Source organism: Arvicanthis niloticus, chromosome 8 (assembly GCF_011762505.2).
Source record: "Arvicanthis niloticus isolate mArvNil1 chromosome 8, mArvNil1.pat.X, whole genome shotgun sequence".
NCBI lineage: Eukaryota > Metazoa > Chordata > Mammalia > Rodentia > Muridae > Arvicanthis > Arvicanthis niloticus.
The window spans coordinates 24585794-24606268 of record NC_047665.1 but is presented as its reverse complement, the minus strand read 5'-3'; the positions used below and the strand labels follow the sequence as shown (position 1 = coordinate 24606268).

Here is a 20475-nt window from a genome sequence, read left to right as displayed (position 1 = left end):
ACCTGAAGAAAATCAGTCAGCAGCCCATGGCTTCTCACTGTCTTATTCGATTGCTTTAGTGATGTTCCCAGTGTCAAAAGGCTCTTTTCAGTTCCTGCAGACGCGTCCCACCTGATAATAATTGGGGGTTGCAGACAGGGCTCAGTTGGTGAAGTGCTTTCCATACAAGCATGAGGGACTGGGTTTGATCTTAGGACTCACATAAACATACGAAGCACGGTAGTGCTTACCTAATTTCAGCACTGGGAAGGCAGACACTGTTGGGTCCTTGAAGCCCAATGGTGGCCAGCCAACCTGGCTTACTCTGAGAACCTCAGGCCCCAGTGAGGAGAGACACTCTGGCTTTCACGTACACACATGTGCCTGTGACACACACACACACACACACACACACACACACACACACACACACACGTATGCTTGTCAGCTAAGGATGCAACACTGTGGACAAACAAGCACAGTACAAAAACCTAATGCCAATTTTTATTTTTTACCCCCACCCCTACTCCCTCTCACTTGTTCTACATGAAGAAATCAAATGTGATCTTAGAAGAGTTAGCTTTTTCAACCTCCTTCCAGCGTCAGAGTACATGTGATCCTATGGGACTCCACTGCTAACTGAGGCCTCTCTCCTGCTTTTCTCACAGGTTAACCTAGTCCCCCTCTCTCACAGGCTAGCCTTATCCCCTCCCTCACAGGATGGCCTTATTCTCCCCCTCACAGGTTGTCCTTGTCCCTCCCCCACAGGCTGTCCCTGTTCCCCCCTCACAGGCTGACCTTGTTCCCTTCCTTCACAGGCTGGCTTTGCCCTCCTCCCTCACAACCTGGCCTTGTCCCCTCCCTCACAGGCTGGCCTTGTCCCCCTCCCTCACAGGCTGGCCTTGTCCCCCTCCCTCACAGGCTGGCCTTGTCCCCCTCCCTCACAGGCTGGCCTTGTCCCCCTCCCTCACAGGCTGGCCTTGTCCCCCCTCCCTCACAAGCTGGCTTTGTCCCCTCCCTCACAGGCTAGTTTCACCTAGTGCTTCAGTTAGCAGTTGTTATCTCTCTGTGGACAAGCTGCATGTTCTTAGTGTAGACATCTGAAGAGAAGCTTCGATGCTCTGACATCCTAATTTTAATATCACACTAACATCAACTTTTATTTATGTTCAAGTCTAATATTAAAGAACACTAACAAATACTGTCAGCTACCTCTTCCCATTGAAACAGTCACCTTAATGAGAAAACTGATAAAATATAAACATTTATAAAGGGCACAGTCCATTTGAAAGAGAAACTCATTTCCTGGTCATCATATATTTTCTTATAGATAAAATTTAAAACTTTAAAGGTAAAAAGCAAGAATTTTCTCCCATCCTAGAGCTCGTCTTGTGCAATGCTTGTGCACATTGCTTACTTTGGATCCTGGTGCCAGTAGAGTGACCACACTGGACAGACTGTCTGCGGCCCGGTAAGCCCCAGTCAGGAGCTCTGCTCCCCTCCCCAGCAGCACTCAGAGAACACGCCTGGGTGTGGGAATGAGGTCAAGGCTGCAGGGCAGCTAGACTCACGTCTCTTCAGGGTCTCCCCCAGGCCGCCCTGCATGGTCTCTCTGCATTTGGGAAGCATGCGCTCATTTGTTTCCTGGATCATGTTCTTCAAGTTCTCAAGAACTCGCAGTTCTCGAAGACCACGTTTTTCCTATTAAGAAAAAGAAATGACTACTATCTCAAGTCTTAGTAACTACTGTCTGTAGTGCCAAGAGGACAGGCTGGTGAGCACACACATCTTTTAATTCTCTGGCTGAAAAGGTCCAAACCTGGTGGCATTTTTATCATGAAACACTTCAAAAGCTACAATAGAGTATTTTATAGCAGTGTTCAGAAACGGACAGGAGAAATACTAGAGAGGCAAGAGAGGCACATACATGGCTATACATCTCGTTAGAATAAGCTCTGATGCTTCCGTTTTTATGTGCTACAGATTTTATGTCTGCCTTTTTTCTCTTCAAAATAACAATGTTATTTGGTCAATGTAATGGTCAATGTAATGACTGACACCCCACCATGCGGAAAAATGAGCAGTGAACACTGCTATCCTTAGAAAGGCCTGTGTTGGCCTGCAAAGCTGGGACCTACCCAGGAAGCAGGTCTCTAACCAGTATGAATCTACATGTGGGTTGGAAATGTAGTCCAGTGAGCCGAAGGTATTTGTACTAAGAATGTGAATAATGCCAGTGTGTGTGCAATCTTGGCTCATGCTGGGCAGAGGTGTCTGTGCAACAAGCTAGGATGCCACCAGCTCCTCTACTCAAGAGCTCTGGGTCGTTTATGGTTTGCAAGCATAGTCAGTTGTTGCTGTGGAGTCCTACTGTCCCAGGAGCACTCCTCTCTCATCACCTCCCTTGCTCACTATGCTTGGAAGCCTCTGCTGGAACACCACAGCCACACATATCCCTGTGCCAAGTCTTGTGTGTATCAACCAACCACTGAGCCTACATGGTCTCAGTGTTGCCCACTTTCCCCATCCAGGCCAGGTGTGGGCTAGACTCAGTGACTTGCTTCTGAAGAAGTGCACTTCGCTCCCCAGGGGAGGAAGAAACTGCAAGTGCTCCCTCCATCAAGCAATGTAGAACACATGGCAGTGTAACCCCTGACAGCAGGAGCAGGATGTGATGTGACAAGGGGCCACTCCAATTCTGGGTCTTCTCTGCCGAAGCCCATAAGCCCAGTCTAATCATGAGAAAAACATCACACAAATCCTGGGGTGGGGAGGCGTTAGTACCTTAGAGCCAGCCTGGTCTAGAAAGACAAGGGAAGACTGAGCAACTGTCACAGTAAAGCAGCAGCAGAGACATAATTAAACACAAGGTGGTTCCCTGGAGTAGATCCTGGAACATGAAGGACATTATCATGGAAAAACTGGTAAAATCCAAGCAAATTCTGGTGTTATATTAGTAGCAATTTGTCAATGCTGCTTCTTAGTTTTTATAATGTGGTAAAATAAGACATTAGGAATGAGAAAATAGGTTACAGATAAATGAAAACATTGTCATTATCTCTGAAATTTTTCTGTAAATCTAAAATTAACATAGAAATGTTAATTAAAGAGGAAGGTTGCTAAGCTTGGCTATAAGAATATAACAAATTAGTTGTATTGCTGAGGTTCTATGCAATGGTTTAAGAAGCCACTGTGGCTAGTTTCAAATATTTTACACATTTTTCTATAGTGAAAAATTTAAAACTCATGCAAAAGCTGAGAGAGAGCATAATGCCTCTCTCTCATCATGAATAAACCCCAGCAAAGCTCAAGTCAGGCTGACCTGTTTCCTCCATGTACCACAGCTCCCCAGGGCACCGAGAAGCACAGCCGAGGGAGTATACCACATTACTGTAAACGTTTCAGCACATGCCTTGATAAGATAGACTCATCCTTAGAGGAAAGATACAGAGCTAGAGAAATGGCTCTGTGGGTAAGAGAATTAACTATTCTCCCAGAAGACTCAGGTTCAGTTTCCAGCAACCACAAGGTGCTTCACAATCATCTGTAACTCCAATTCCAGGGGATCCAGCATCCTCTAATCTCTGTGGGCACCTACCATGAACATGGTACACATACAATAATGCAGGTGCACACACATAAAAATTAAATAATCTTAAAAACTAAAAAGATACAAGTCTCTGTCTCACTACAGACATACACCACACACACACACACACACACACACACACACACACACACACCCCACAGGTAACAAATCTTTAATATCACTAAGTGTAGGTATGGTTACAGTCCTTCAAATGTCCATAAATGGTCTTCTCACCCACGCTTAGCTTATTTGAATCAAAACAGAGTCATACACTGCAACTGGTCAATGTGCTTTCAATGTACAGGTTTCTCCTCTATCACCATTTATTTCCCTTGGCAAGTCACTGAACCAGCGAGTGGTCTGTTCTGCACCGTTCCCCACAGTCTGTTTTAATGAATGTCTCTCTGGGCTGTAATTCAGCATCCTCTGCTGTCTCTTCCCTTTCCGTAAGTCAGCAGTCAGAACCAACTGTGCAATTAGTTCAGGGTTTGTCTGATTGTTTGTGTGAAGTCTCCAGAGGCCGATGTCCACTCTCAACAGGATGGGGTGGTGTTTCATCTTCATGTATTACAGGGATACTTCTGAAAGTGAAGACTGTCTTTCATTGGTGATTTGACTACTCTGAGCAACATTCATATGAGAAAAGCAAAAGAAAACACTCAGCTCCCTTTCCTTATTTGCCAACTTAAAAGATGATGAGTTGGACCGGGCATGGTAGCCCATGCCCGTGATCATCGCACTGGGGACATAGAGGCAGGAGGACTCAAAGGCATCCTCAGTTGCAGTTCTAGGCCAGCCTGGGCTAAGTGAGACACTATGTCAGTGGTACTGGGAGTAGCAGCAGTGGTCGTCGGCTCCCTGGCACCAACGGCACACACCCCACAGGTTTCAGCAGACCTGAGCTTCTCTGTCACTGCACTCCACAGGGACTCAGGAACACGCTGAGCTCATGCAGGTCCCTGGTCCTCCTCCAACTGGCTGTGGCGGCTTCAGTGAGCTTTGGCTTTCTTGATCAGGCTCTTCAGTTTGGTGTGACCTTATGCCCACATTCTACCTATACTTCTCTCTTGGCTTGGCACTGGCTCTCTAGGACCACTGGAGTTAAGAGACAAAATTTACAATAGGAAGGCTGCTCACAACTCCAGGGTGGGCCACCATAATTAACCGTTAGGGGACAGGGCTGGAAATACTGGTGTTTTTTGACATAGGGTTTATCTCTATTACCCAGGCTAGCTTAGAACTCAGTATGTATTACAGGTTGGACTTGAACTCTGAAATCTCTTGTTTCTGCCTCCCAAGTGCTAGGTTTACGAGCTACAACAACTAACTGGCTTAGGAAATTATTTAGTTTTTATATAAAGAAAAGTTACATTTTGGTTCATACTGACCAAATTCAAATTACCTTCATTTAGTATGCTTCTTTCAGTTCCTAAATTACTTAGTTCTTTTTTCTTTGGCTTAAATAGAAATATTAATATGATTACTAAAAACTAAAATTTTTTAAAAGGATTTTTTTTTGTTCTGAAGGTGTGTTACACTATAAATGTACAGACAAACCACTGTCTGTTTAACTAAGACAAGCCTTAATATGTAGCCCAGGCTGGCCTGGACCTCACAATCCCCCTGCCTCTGTTTCCTGAGTGCCAGGATGATAAACATGCACCTCTGCACCAGCCAAATAATTTTCTTATAAGAATGTCTGAGTAACCCTATCACCATTCAGAAATACAGATGGATTTCTTCATATGTCATTTGATTTTAGGGATTGCTCTTTGAAATTTAGTATTGTTTCAAATTACATAAAATATCTATATGGCTTCAAAATTGTATCTGTAAAACAACATGTATCTAGAAGTCTATCTTCCCTCCCTATTCTGGTTTATTCTCTCCTGTTAAGTGTATTTTTAAATGTATTTAGCCAGTGGTTTAAGTATAAGAATACATATGTCTGGATGCACAGATAAGTCTATGCACATGTGTTTATGACACACACAGAGACACACACAAAGACACACACAAAGCTGAGTGTATACAAATAGTTTTAAATTTGTTTTTAAACAGAATGGGATACGAAGAGGTTTCTTTTATCATTCGTGAGTAAGAGTCATAAGCACAGTGCTGGAAAGATACCTCAGTGGTTAAGAGAGCTTGCTGTTCTCCCAGAGGATGCCAGTTCAGTTACCAGCACCCACGGTGGCTCACAGACCCTTGGAATACAGCTTCATGGCACCGGATGTCCTCTTCTGGCCTCTGCAGAAACTGTACTCATTTGTCCAGACATACTTACACATCAAAATAAAATCCTTACCAAAATTCAAAAGCACACATGTAATATATATATAGCTCTCTGTGTGGTCTACTTGTCCCCTTTTCTGGTACTTTCTGAATGGTTCAGATGCTTTCAGAAGCATTATGAAGGGGTCAAGCCCTGATAAACCTACATAAGACTGAAGACATAATAGGTGAAAATGTATTTAATCCCTAACTCATCAAACATCCTTAGTGACACAATGCTCACAGTTTGTGTCTTGAAATAATCTTGCAGCTGACCTGGAGCTACGGCTTCCCCTCCTACGGCCACGGCAAGGAGAACTGGGCCTTGGATCACTAGATTGACAAGAGATTCAATTCAAAATATTCCTAAGATGCTTAGTACTGAATGGGCACCGTTCCTACACATTTTCAAAAGCAAACAACCCTAAGTTGGAAACTATATATTTGTAAAAATGTATGTGTGTTTGTAAGTACACACACACCAGAATAGTACATTGGGTCCCCTGGCTGGAGTTATGGATGGTTGTGGGGCACATGATGTGGGTGCTAGGAATTGAACTTAGGTTCTGTGTTAGAGCAGTGTGTGCTCTCAACCACTGAGTCATCTCTCTAGCCCAGGAAACTACATTTTAAAGCTCGCAATTTGTTTCTCATGGCTGATAATGCTAGTACTTTGCACAACACCCCTGTGAGGGAAAGGGTCATGTGTTCGTTCCTAACACATGGCATGTCAGTGTTAGGTGATAATCTTGATTTTTACTGTAGTTTGTCCTTTTCCCTCAGGATGGGACTTGCAAGTATATCCTCTCATTTCAGGTACTACTAACGAGGCAATCACAGAGGGAGGACGGCCTCCATTCCACAGGCCTTCTCATCTCCCTCCACATTCTATCACTCCCTCTCTGCACCAACACTGCACTATCCCTGGTTCTCTCCTCCTCAATCTTTTTTGTTTGTTTGTTGAGATAAGGTCTTCTGTAGCCCTGGCTTCAGACTCCCTTTGCTACTGAAGCTGGCCTTAGACACAGACCCACCTGCTCTCACCTCCTGTGTTGAGATCACAGGTCTGCACTGCCACATCCGGCTATACTGCTTAGTATTGATTCTATGACTAAACAGGTAAAAAAAAAATATATTATGGGCAGCCAGCCAGAGCTATGCAGAGAAACCTTGTCTCTAAAAACAAACAAACAAACAACACAATAGTCAGGTGAGGTGGCACATGCTTTTAATTCCAGCACTTGGCAGGCAGATCTCTAAGTTCAAGGTCAGCCTGGTCTACAGAGTGGGTTCCAGGACAGCCAGGGCTACATAGAGAAACCCTGTCACCCTGTCTCAAAACCAAACAACCAAAAACCAAAAACAAACAAACAAACAAACAAAAGACAAAAAAAAAAAAGCAAAAAGCAAAGTGTAAACGCACACACACAAATTTTCATTTATTTATTGGTAGGGCAACACACACATGCCATGGTGTGTGTGTGTGTGTGTGTGTGTAGTCCAGGGGACAACTTGAATGGGCCAAGATTCTCCTTCCACCATGTCGGTTCCAGGGATCAAACTCTGGTCATCAGACTTGACAACAGACACCTTTATCCACTACCACAGCTCTGGCCCCAGTGAGCACGTTAATGCTGACAGGAAAGAGTCTGTCTAACTCTGATATGCTTTCTGATGTGCAATGGCCCTGAGGAAAAGTTCATCTGAATCCCATTCCTGGGGCCCTGCAGAACCTTAACCATGTGTCTGTCATTTCTACAGCAAGGTGCAGATGGGCCAGATACAAAGCCCACTGGCATAACACAGACAAATCTGCCAACAGTTGGATTTTCTTCCCTTTACAAAGGGCCTATTCATTTAGCCAGGGTGCCCAGAGGATTTTTTTCTCCTATAAAGTCCAAGGTGGTTTTTTTGTTTTTGTTTTTTTTTTCTTCTTTCAGAAATGGTCTCAAGCATCAGGTAGTCTAGGTTAACCTTCTCAGAAAATAGCACATACTTCAATATGAATCCACTAGCAATTTCAGGTAAGTTTTTCTGAATTCTCTTTTGTTCTTCTTGGTACCTTGATTTTTTTCTCAGGCTTGTTGTCAGCCTTGGGTCACCTGGACTCACCATCCGCATGCACTCCTTCCTCTCCAGGCCCTCTCTTGTCAATGTTAAACCTTCTCAGGCCTTATTTTAGAACTATATAATTTGACTATTTATTCCTGGGCTCTTTATTTAATTCTCACCCCAAAAATAGTGTTAACATTTTATTTTTCTTAGGCAGCATGGTGGTGGATACCTTTAATCCCAGCACTTGGGATGCAGAGGCAGGTGATCTCTGAGTTTGAAGCCAGCCTTCTAGACAGTTTTCCCAATTCTGACTTATACCTTTCCTACAAATTTCCTCTTTCCTGTCTTCAGCTCCAAGGCTTCTCCAGTGTGGCCTTGGCCTCCATGGTGTCACTCTGTGGAGGTGGAGCTTGTGATGCCATCTGTTGGACTCTGCTGTTCTCCAAATAGCCTATCAGGATTTCTAAATAGGTCTGATGGGAATTTTGAGGGGCTTGGAGAGTTTGCATGAGCACTCTGGCCTTCCCAAGTCCCTGCTGCTCCCCCACTTCTGGCATTTCTGATGTCAGGGAAGCCTTAAGGCATGGATGGCTTGGCCATTTGCTATTCTGAGGCTATTACCACTTGGCCTTATTTTTGTTGTTGCTTGTATTTGCTGGCCGAGTTTTGCTGCATATTCCCAGAGACAAAATGTGACAAAGAAAAACCTAAGCTATTAAAAACTATACCATTAATGCTCCTTCTTCGAGATGGCACAGGAACTGGGAAGAGTCAAGTTTAAGAAAAGTATTTCAGTCCTTATGGTGAATTCATTTATTATCAGGCAGAGGAATATTCTGCCAATGCAGAAACGAAGTAAATGAGCAGAGCTCTGTAGCTCCAGTCAGGGAAGGGCTCTTCTCAGTCCAGAGACTTGGGGAGTAATAGGATCCCTTGAGATATAGTCAAACAACTGACACCAATCACTCTGTAGCAAGTAGATTTTTGTTATTTTCCTGTTTCTTTCTGGATTGGCTCTCTCTCTCTCTCTCTCTCTCTCTCTCTCTCTCTCTCTCTCTCTCCCCCAATCTCTCTCTCCACCCCCTTTCTCTCTTTCTCTCCCTCTCTCTCTCCCCGACTTCTTTCTTGTTTTTTTAAGACAGGGTCTCACAGAACCTAGGCTGGCCTCAAACTCACTACGAAGCTGATGATGACTTTAAACTCCTTATCCTTCTGTCTCCATCCCTGAAGGACTAAAGTTATAAGCATGCAATCACTACATCCTGTATTATTATTGTTATTGTTGTTGCTATTGTGAGAAAGGGTCTCATATAGTCCAGGATAGCCTTGAGTTTGCTTTATAGCTGAGAATTGCCTTGATCCTTCTGCCTCTACCTCTGACTGCCAAGATTATACCAACTTTATGCAGTCCTGAAGATCAGGCACATACTAGGCAAGCAGTCTACTGAGCTCTCCAGGTCTAGAAACTGCCTCAACCTTGAGTAGTCTTAGCCCACTAGTGATAAAAACCAGCTTACACAATGAAGAGTGTGGAGTGGCTTGCCTTTTACACAGCTGAGTCTCTTCACTGAGCCCTTCTGCCTGAGAAGTGCTTGTTGTTGAGCTGAAGTGTTCGTTAAGTGCTGTATCTTATTTCCAGGTTAAAAATTGTTGGAGCAATGCCTAGCAGCAATAACATAATGGCATGTAACCTCTCATAACACTACATATACTTTAACTCCTTAATTCAAGTTGAACTGAATAAAAAAAGTGTAACATACTTAAAACAATGCCTAGCCATAAGCACTTACACTGTTAGTAACTACTGATACTGGTACGTAACTTTTCTCCTAGAGATGTATCTTGATGGCATTAGGGGAAAGGACCAACAACTAAATCCAGCTCTTAGTCTCAACACTAATCAGCCTCACGGGATGAAAGGTCAGGATGCCATGAAATTCCACGTGGGGCTGCCTTGAACGAGGTCTCCCTGGACCAGTTCATCTCACGTTTGAATGTGTTTACCTTGTCTCCTAAGACCGAGTTTCACTAGAGATTCCACACTGGCCTTGAACTTCCCTTCCAAGTTCTGGGATTACAGTGTACCTCCATGTCCACTACTTGACGGCCATATCCATGAAGGCAATTCCTTCTGATTGCTGCATTACAGCATTTCTGCCACACTTGGAGGGCCTCTCTCTGCTCAAATGTCACTCTTCTATGGCAGCCTCCTGTGGAGCCCCGCAGGGAACTGTTCCTGGAGTACTGTACTCTACTCTGAAGTAGGGCAGCTCTTGATTTGCATTTATTTCTTCTTGTACACATTATGAATTTGCAGTTGAAGCTTTCAGGCTGTGAAGGTTATCTGTCACTTACTTTCCCATGTGTGGTATGACAGACAGACAGACACTTCTGCATCATTCTTATTCCATGTTACCAACACTTGCACTGTGTCTGGGGTAATCAGATGCCTCTAACAGAGGCTGGCTGCTGCTTCCTACTGGCCCTCTCTTTTACCACACAAAGTGGAGACATAATGACTGAAGCTCCATAGCCACTTTTAAGTGTAAGGGCTATGTGCCAAGGAGACAGGCTGGAAGCAGCTGACATCATAGAGTCACCATGCCAGCCCTGGACTTTCCAGATCTGTCCCAGGACTATGCAAGAAAAACAAACACTTTTTGAAGCCATGTATCTGTTCCTAGTAACTAAACCTACTCCCAGTGAGATGCCTGGGTGTTTGGCAAGTATTTGGCAAAGCACTGAAGGGGGGTATGGCAAGTACATTCTAATACAATAACACAGGATTACCCTCTCTTCTCTATCAGAGACCATGGTGCCTCATCTACAGCTAGTACCACAGTGACTTAAAGGACAATGCCTCTCCCGGGAAACTGCCACACTGCCTTTCACAAGTGCTGGGGTGGGAGTGTGCCCTAACAGGGGCTGCACACAATCCCAAGCTTTGCCTGTCACGATCACTGGAATACAGGGAGAAACTGTCTAAAGTTAGGAGAAAGGCTGCCGACTGTTCTTCAACACCAAAGAAGATAGAACCTGTCACAGTCTGCCCGTGCTTGAAGAATTCTGAGAAACGCTGCCACCATGTGGTACTTAGTTTGTCTTTCGTAGAGAAAAACTTAGAAAGAAAATGAGCTGGAGCTTCTGGTCAGCTTTTCCTAAGGTGAACTGCCTGAGCAGCAGAGACAGAGAGCAGGCTCTGCTGCCTCTCTCCTCAGTGAGATGGATCCCTGGGAGAAGGGAATGTTTGTTACTGTCTGTGTGCAAGCTCTGTAGACAGTGCTAGACTCCCAAGTCTCTGGACTGCATTCCATCTTTCTCTCCTTTGTTTGTTTGTTTGTTGGTCTTTAGATTTAGTTTTAAGTCATAAGCATGAGAGTATTTGCTGTATGTTGTTCGCATTTGTGCCACATGCATGCCTGGTTCCCACATAGACTAGGACACAGAATTGGGCCCCTGGAACTGGAGTTACAGACAGCTGTGAGCCACCTCACAGCTTGTGAATTTGGGTCCTCTCAAAGAGCAGTTTTGACCTTTTAACAGCTAAGTCACCCCTCCAGGCCCCAGCCTTCTCCTTCTAATCTGTGGAATATCGAGCAGGAATCGGGCAGATGCTGACTCAGAAAAACTTCTGTGCTTTACTATGTAAGCCCTTGAGAGGAGAAACACGGAAGGTCAGTGTGTGAAAAGAACAGACCGAGCACTTGTCAGAAAGAGCAAATCAAAGGCCAAAATTCAATTTCTGTGTCCTTAAAAGAAGATTCTTTTTTTAAAGATTTATTTATTTTATGTGTATGAGCACACTCTAGCTGTCTTCAGACACACCAGAAGAGGGGGTCAGATCCCATTACAGATGGCTGTGAGCCACCATGTGGTTGCTGGGAATTGAACTCAGGGCCTCTGGAAGAGGAGTAAGTGCTCTTAACCACTGAGCCATCTCTCCAGCCCTAAAAGAAGATTCTTCAGTAAGAAGTTCCTCAAGATGAGTTAGTTCCTGGGATGGGGGGAGGGGTTTGCCATGTTTGTGTATCTGTTTTATTTACCATATAATTTTATTTCCTAACATGTGACTTACACAAATTCTCAACATATTTGTTTAACTCTCTCTATATGGTTCCATCTGTCATGGCCAATGTGGAAAACATATTCTTTAGTAAATTTTTCTTTTTCAAAGTATTTTATACTTACTCTTTGTGTGTGTGTATGGGTTTGTATGGGTTTGTATGTATGTGTGTATATGTGTCTTACATGCTTGTGCACACATACATGTAAAAGTTAGAGAACAACTTATAAGAAGCAGTTCTCTGATACCTTGTGGGTTTGTGGATTTGTGGGTTCTGGGTATCAAAATGAAGTTGCTAGGCTTAGCAGCAGGTCTTTATCTGCAGACCCATCTCAGAAGGCCCTTGGTAAACATTTTCCCAAGAGAATGCTAATACAACCTGGTCATGGTGGCACATGCTTTTAATCTCAGCATTGATGAGGCAGAGGCAGGAGAATCTCTGTGAGTTTCAGACCAGCTTGACCTACAGAGTAGGGTGTAGAGAGTCCTCAAAAAAAGCCAGAGGGGAGGAGATGGGAAAGAAGAAGGGGAGGTGTGGAGAATATGCTTATAACATTTGTCTAGGCACTCCCTATTTTATTTAGAGTTATTAAAAGGTGACCCCAGGGGTTGGGTGATGGCTCAGCTGCTAGGAGCACTCATAGCTACTGCAAAACACCCAGGTTCTGTTCTCAGCAGCTATGTGGTTGTTTACAATCATTCCTGACTCCAGTTCTAAGAATCGGCACCCTCTTCTGCTGTCTGCAACCCCAGGCATGCACACGGGCCATACGCATACACCAAGGCAAATCCTCATCCACATAAAGATAAAAGAAATAAATCTCAGATAAAGAGGCTGAACTGAGCCCAGTGCTCACACTGGCAGCAGGACACTAGAGTAAGAATGACACAGAGAAATCCGCACAGAGCCTGTGCAGGGATGATACAGCAATCTGTGATGCCTTCTGAGTTGTTCAGTCCAGGCTGAAGGGGGACAAAGCTGAATCCAAACTCGTTTAAATTATTGTAAAAGAAAAAAAACTGAGTTACAAAATTAGTACGTTGTATTTGCTGTACTTACTATCATCTTTCAACAACATAAACATTTTATCAACACCCACAGAAAAACAATTTTAAAATGAAATCTCATTAAACCTTCACAGAAACCTTCATTCTGCAGTCTGTATTACTGTTGCCATTTTTAGTGCTAAGGAAACTGAGCCTTGCAAAGCAAACAGTCATAGCTGGTAAGAGGGGACAGGGCTTGACCCCAGGCATGGACGGCAGAGTGACAGTCATAGCTGGTAAGAGGGGACAGGGCTTGACCCCAGGCATGGACGGCAGAGTGACAGTCATAGCTGGTAAGAGGGGACAGGGCTTGACCCCAGGCATGGACGGCAGAGTGACAGTCATAGCTGGTAAGAGGGGACAGGGCTTGACCCCAGGCATGGATGGCAGAGTGCTATGCTCTTTCTACTCTTTTTGTCTTCTTGACAAGACCTTGGAGGGCTTAAACCTCCTCTTTAACGTATGTCCACTGTCCCATGACAACTATCTTACATTCCAGTCAAAAGAGGGCCAGACTTCAATTGGACACAGAATAATAAAAAACATAGATGTAAATTTCTTTTCAGGAGTTAGTTTCATTTGTATAATGTATTTACAGAAAACATCTCCATTGTTCCTGAGAACGCCAGCATTAGCGTGCCAGGGGCTCTGAATTTTAGGGATGACTCAGCTGCTAGTTCACTGATTTCCATGCCTTGACTCAATCTTTATGAAGTAAGAACTTGGGTTACAAAAGCCACCTTAATTTCAAACTTCTACAGCTATTTCAATAAATTACGTCCTTTGAAGTATTGTCTTAATAGCAAAACTAACACAAAGGATGACCTCTGAGAAAGGTCATTCACTGACTGTCACAAAAACCTAGGTTTTAAGATTGTTCCCTCAGCCAGACACTGTTGCAGGTGTTTTGGATACAAAGAGAATACCATAGGTCTGAAGTCAACAGTCTAGTGATGGAGGCCAGCAAGGTAAATGACAAGAACACAGCCAGGTTGGCCAACAGAAGTCTAAATGGCTGCCTAGGTCTGTACCCCCGGGGCACACAGGCCCACCCGTTAATTCAACCTTATTGTGCTACTGTGAAGTAGTTATGGATACATTAACGGCTCCAGCTAGGTGACTATAGGGTGGTTATCTGTGGAGGCCTGACTTGTAAGGTGAGTCCTGAACAGAGATGGAGCTCTTCTTGCCAGAGATCTAGAGCATAAGAAGAATTCCAAGTGAGGGAGACTGTCCTTCCTATTCTAGCTCTGAAGGTAGAACCTGTGTGACATGGACTACAGTTCTCTTCTGGAAGCTGAAAGTGGCCTCCAGAGAAGAGCTGAACAGTACTACGGATGTGTGGGTTTGGAAGAGGGTCCTGAGCCACAGGGCAGAATGCAGCATGCAGGGTTCAGAATGAACCCTGACTCTGGCTTCCTGAGACACTGAGCTAAGGTCTTGGCCACCCCATATGCAGACTTCTGACATACAGAACTTGAATAAATAGGCTGTGCTTTATGCTCCTGAAGGTGTAGAGAGAGGGCTGATGGAGGGCTGGAAATGGGCAGGGCCACTCATAAGAAGATTTAAAAAGTGGTTTGGGAGGTAAACTTGATGACCATGTAGTTGCTAGAATGAAGGGAAAAAAACTTGCAACTCCACAGTTAAGAAAAACTAAATCAGTCAAGATGGCTAATGGTGATGCCAAGAAACTAAAGTGCAACATGTTTGCGGCTCAAGTTTGATTCTGTTGCTGAGAAAGCACACCTTCCAAGACAGCTATGGGAAGAAAGGCTTTGTTTGGCTTCTACTTCCAGGTCATAGTACATCACTGAAGAACAACAGGGCAGGAACCTGGAGTGGAAACACAAGAATGGGTGGCGCAGCCACCTCCAGAGGGTGAGCCTGCGCCCTTTGCTCTCTCTCTCTCTCTCTCCCGGTTCAAATCCCACGTCTCCCATGTGACTCTGCCCGAGTCTCATGAGGAAAAAAACAAAAACAAAAACAAAACCACACAAGAATGCTCACTTGCAGCCTCATGATTACTTAGCTTTCTGTACAGCCCAGAACCACCTGCTCAGGGCATGGTGTTGCCCAAAGTTAAGAATCAAGGTTAATAAGGAACCAAGACAATCCCCCATCAACATGCCCAGAGGGCAATCTGATCTGGACAATCCTTCTGTTGAAACTCTCATCTCAGGTGACTTTCAGCTGTATCAAGCTGACAGGTAAAGCCAACAAGAATGTCAGCTTAAACCTTTGTGGAGACATAAAGGGAAGAACAGAAAAAGAAAAACCCAGAGAGATCCCTGTCAGCTTTACATATTTTTTCAAATAGCCCTGTAAGCTGTGAACCATCAAAGAGGACACACAATATATATAAATGGCAAAGGTAGGTAAAGTGCACTATGACTGGGACTGAAGGATGACAGACCAGCTAAGGAAGGAGAGAAGAAAGGGACACCAATGACCCACAACACCATGGTCTACATTTTTCTTAGTCTGATCAGAATTCCATTCCTAGGTCACGTCCACAAATCCTGGCACCTCCATTGAATATATGGAGAAAATCTGAGTGTGCGGTGGAACAACTTAAGAGAGAGTAAAGAGCAGTCACCCATCACCAAGGCCACAAAGCTCAAGACAGATGAGAAGGATGCTGCAAGGTCCTATTATAGTTGCCCAGAAAAAGGACACATGCATGCACCCATGCACAGACACACACACATGCACACATGCACACACACACACACACACACACACACACACTCCACCATTACCAATGACAATAGCAACCATTTCTCTGTCTCCTTATGAATCCCTTAAGGTAGAGAAACATCTCTTATTTGAGGTGTATCTATTATCTTCATTAGGTTTAACTACAAAATTGATCATGATCATATTGTAGTCTCTCAAAGCATTAGTGGATTATGTGTGTCCAGAGCACCCTAAAACTAATGAAGTTATACATATCACCATTTTTACTTTTCTTTTCTTTTTGTTTTTAATTATGTATGTCTTTGTGTCTGTGTCTATAAATGCAGTGTAAATACAGTGCCTGAGGGTAGAAGAGGCTGCTGGATTCCGTGGAGCTAGAGTTACAGGTGACCATGAGCTGCCTGACGCGAAGCAGAGTTCTTAGATTTCGGCTTGATGGTTCATGCTCCAACCAAGGAAAACCACAACAAATGCATCTGAAGACTCAGACCCATCAATCCCTAAGAGCTCCTTTTTCCCACTCTATCTGACTTCATAGGGAAAACAGTTCACAATTGACAAATATTAAATAGTCTGGAGTAGGAACCAGAATGTGGCCCTCTATCTCCTGTTGTCTGGTCTTGCATTTAACAAGTACTTTTTATCTTCTCATAATTTTTGATACATATATTTGGAAGACATAAAGTCAGGTTTTAGACCTTAGGAATTACCCTTCTGTATGTTAGTTCATTAACAATTAGGGCAATGCTTTTTAACAAAGTAAGTTTTAGATACTTACTTCAAATTCTTTTACAAAGTAACGGATTTCACCTTGGGTAACTGGTCTGTGATCCAGCAGCCTTGAATGAATTTCTCCAAGATCTAGAAAGATAAAATAGAATCAAGGATTAATTGACACTCAGTGGTGCAATCTCTGGCCTGTTTTACTCCTTCCCTCCTCTACGAACAGGAAGATAGGTTAAACTCCAGTTCAGACCATGGATCAGGAGGGAATAGTCTCCACTTCCAGTGTGTGTTAGTTGGTAGAACTACTTTTGAGAGCCATCTAACTATATCTAACAGAGCTGAAGATACACATCCACGCTGAAATATATAACGTAGAAGAATAAACTCACACAAATGAACATGACATCTATAAATATTTGCTGAGGCATATGTGTACTACCAAAAGAAAATTTTTAAAAAGTAACATTCTAAACAGTCACACAATGGAATATGGTGAGCAGAGATTTAAAACGCATACACCAGACTGACACCTATTAACATGGATAAATCTCACAATTACAATGTTGAATAGAAGCAAGCTTCAAAAGAAGTAAATCCATTTGCATAAACTCTAAAGATATGCAAAATGACAATTCCTCTGGTACACACCAAATCAGAATAGAGGGTAATATAGAGAGGGTAATGAAAGTTCAGTAGAGAAAGGTACATGGTGGGGCTTTTGAAGCACTGGGGATTGGCCTTGACCGGGGCTTTGCACATTCTAGGTTGGTTTCTCTAGTGGGCTTGTTAGAGATTTATGTGTGAAGGTGGGTGGTAAGTGCTGGTGTTAAGCATCTTTACTTTATACTAGATCTGAAAAAGCCATAGCTATGAAAAGAATTCTGAATTTTAACCCATTGGGTGAATGGGTCTATTCATTCTTCTTAGCAACAACTAGTTTAAGATATAAACCTCAAAATAGCTAGAGAAATTAAATGCCCAAATAAAAACATGTATGCCTTATATTCATGTGTATGTGTGTGTAATTTTTTAAATGGATCAGATTCTAATTCTGTTTTTATAAGTTTTATTAAGATATATCATGTTAATATGCTAAAAAAAACAATATAAAAAAGGACAATTTCTGTTTAAATCTCTCAGTAGGTTATTACCTACATCACTTCTGTAAGAAGCTATTTGGAGTTTTCTTTCATGAAGAAAGTTCTATTGAGAAATACGGTGTGCAGAGTTCACTATTCAGATCCTGGATCTAGTGTACTAGGAGTCAGGACTGCCTGAGTGAGACCAAGCATGTGTAAGACTTTATGGACCTTGTACAAACTCTAGCACAACCGGCCAACAGGACATACACAGGTCAGCTCCAAAAGTCTATCTGAGGTCTTCTGTTCCAGCTGAGCTGCAGTTTTCTAAACACAGCACGCTGCCTCAGGCATCCTGATGCAGGCCCTCCAGTTGCCACGGACTGATCCCTATACCCCAGCTTAATGTCTGTTTTCTTCTACAACATCGAACCCGACACTGGCTTTCATTCTCACCAGCTTCTTCCCAGGTTTCTGAACAGTCCACATGCTGTGTTCCTGAAGCACCAGAGGGGTCCCCAAGGTCCCCAGACCACCTCCTCCCCCGTGAGTGTCTCCTAGGGCAAGCTGTTTGTGATATTTACACAGCACCCATGAGTTACCATCTCTTTCCACATGACTGAGAAGCAGTCAAGGGTTGTCGTTTTAGAGACATCTGCTTCTGCAGCCTGGTGATAAAAAGAAACCCACTTAAGACTCCACAGAAAATTCAGTTCTACACAGAAGTAGATTATCAGGCACTTCTAAAACCGCAACTGAGGGAAACTATGGGGGGACATATTTTGAAATACACATTAGCACAGAAGTTATGTTATGCATGACATTATAACAAGTTTGCTATAATAATTCAGAGTTTGTAAGAGTCTGAATATTAAGTATAAATTCTGCTAGCTTAACCATGCATATGTAAAATACAGATTTCTATAGATATCCAACTCTAGCCAGGCTATATACATTCTTTTACTGTTTGGTATGTAAAAAAATTTGTACTGAAATATATAATCCTTTGATCTCTGCTTGTTTGTAACTTAATGTGAAAGCTAGACAAATATCTCCTCACAAAATCACAGAGAAGTGCTTTGATGAAAGATCTATGGCACTACAGGATGAGGCCAAACAGAATCGCAACTCTCTCAGTTCCTAAGAAAGGGAAGGAAGGCTGTGGGTTTGAGTCCTGAAAGTGAAAGTGAGAACCAGTCTCAAAATAAAAACAGAAAAGGGAGTTGGTGATGTATCGAGACAAGGTACGTTACTTGTCTAGGATGTGGGAGGCCTTGGCTTGATCTCCAGTGCTGGAGGAGAGGGGAGTAACAACAAAATAGTACTGTTCAAAATGTAAAACTTCTGCCTCAAAAGACACAATCAACAGAATGATAGGCAACCGGGCAAATGGGGGAAAAATGCCTGCAAACTCCTGCTCAAGGATACTGAGGATATAAACAGAACAGCATTGATGGTATGGTATAGCCTTCCAAGAATATATCAAGAACTGTAACTCAATAACAGAATCAACTTACACGAGAAAAGGGCTTAAATGGACATCAAATGACTACCTAAAAAAAATAGGTAGTCACTAAGTACATAAGAAAACACTCACCACCAAATATTACAGGAAATATGAATCAAAACAGGGTGCATCATTTCACACCCATAAAAACTAGTACCAAAGACAGAAAATAACAAGTGCTGGTGACAAGTGAATAGAAAATGGTGTAGCAAATACAGGACATGTCAATTCCTCAGAAAGTTTAAAAATCATCATATGACCCAGAAACCCATTTTTGGAGAGACATTCCTAAGAACCGAACAAAGGGCCTCAAAAAGATGTCTGTGTTCATATTCACAGCAGTATTATTTCCAAGAGTGGGGCTATCCAAGTCCTCAGAGGCCCTGGGCCAGTCAAATTCACAGATAGATCAGTTTGGGTCAGAGAGGTTAGGTATGAAGAGTTATGGTTTAATATGTACAAAGTTTTGCAAGATGAAAAAGATTTGCGGGTGGAGTGATGGTAGTCCAACAACAGCCATCAAACGACTAATCTTCACTAAGATTGCACAGAGAAAGGATTCTTAGTCTTAACACATACACACATACACAATACTACTTGCCCCCAAATTAAACGTAAATTTAATCTACACACAATACTACTTGCCCCCAAATTAAACATAAGAGACAGTGTGAAACACAGTTTAAACAGTCACAGCCAGCTCAGCTGGGGCTGCCCACAGATCACGGAATACTAAAATGGAAAGCGAGCTTGCGGTAAAGACACCACTCTCCAGGCACTGTAGCGGAAAGTTCGTGGGATAGGCGGGATTAGCAGGATTAAAGTTAAGGGAATCCGTGGAAACTGCAATTGTTGGCATCTTCGCGGGAAACAGGGACTTCAGAGGTTTAGGAATTAAACCTAGTTGTTACTGTAATAGGTCGAAATCTAACGCTCAAAGGGGACAGGTCAGACCGGTGCACTCCTTGGTACTGAGCGCTGTGTTTCAGGACGTTTTCCCAAGTGTCCTTTCTTCCTGGCATGACCCAGGCGCAGAGGACAGAGAACAAGAGGGTGAAGGATCGAAGTTACCCTACTATGGGACTGTGTGGGGCTCAACTAGTTCCCATTGTCCACTCGTGCGCCCTTCGCCCACGGCATTGAAGTGGGTCGTGCGAGCTGGGACCTCTCGGCTTGAGGCCGGCCAGGCAGCTGAGGGCGGCGGGAGAGTCAGGGAGCACCGGGAGGGGCGGTCCCCAGCACGCTCCCCCACCCCGCACGGAGGACCACGCCCTCTACTCCGTACCCTTGATAATGAGGTGCGCTGCACCCGGAGTCCCCAGCGAATCCCGCTTCTTGCCGCCGCCGCCCTGGGCGGCCTCGCACGCTACAGGGGTCTCTGTCCCTCCGCCACTCATCCCGACCAGTTCCGCCCACCCGCGGCGTCCACGGCGCAGGCGCGAACCCGGAGGCTCTT

At 43.7% G+C, this 20475-nt stretch overlaps 1 protein-coding gene across 1 annotated transcript in view; it reads right to left on the bottom strand.

The window, feature by feature from the left end:
- The window catches only part of Bloc1s5 (biogenesis of lysosomal organelles complex 1 subunit 5), a 37732-nt gene extending 17257 nt beyond the window's left edge, over nucleotides 1-20475 (bottom strand). The window contains exons 1-3 of the mRNA XM_034511129.2: nucleotides 20305-20475; nucleotides 16486-16568; nucleotides 1551-1680 (exon numbers count right to left, since the gene is read on the bottom strand). Of these exons, the coding sequence (XP_034367020.1) occupies nucleotides 1551-1680; nucleotides 16486-16568; nucleotides 20305-20416 (325 nt within the window). The 5' untranslated portion in view covers nucleotides 20417-20475. The remainder of the gene's footprint in view (nucleotides 1-1550; nucleotides 1681-16485; nucleotides 16569-20304) is intronic.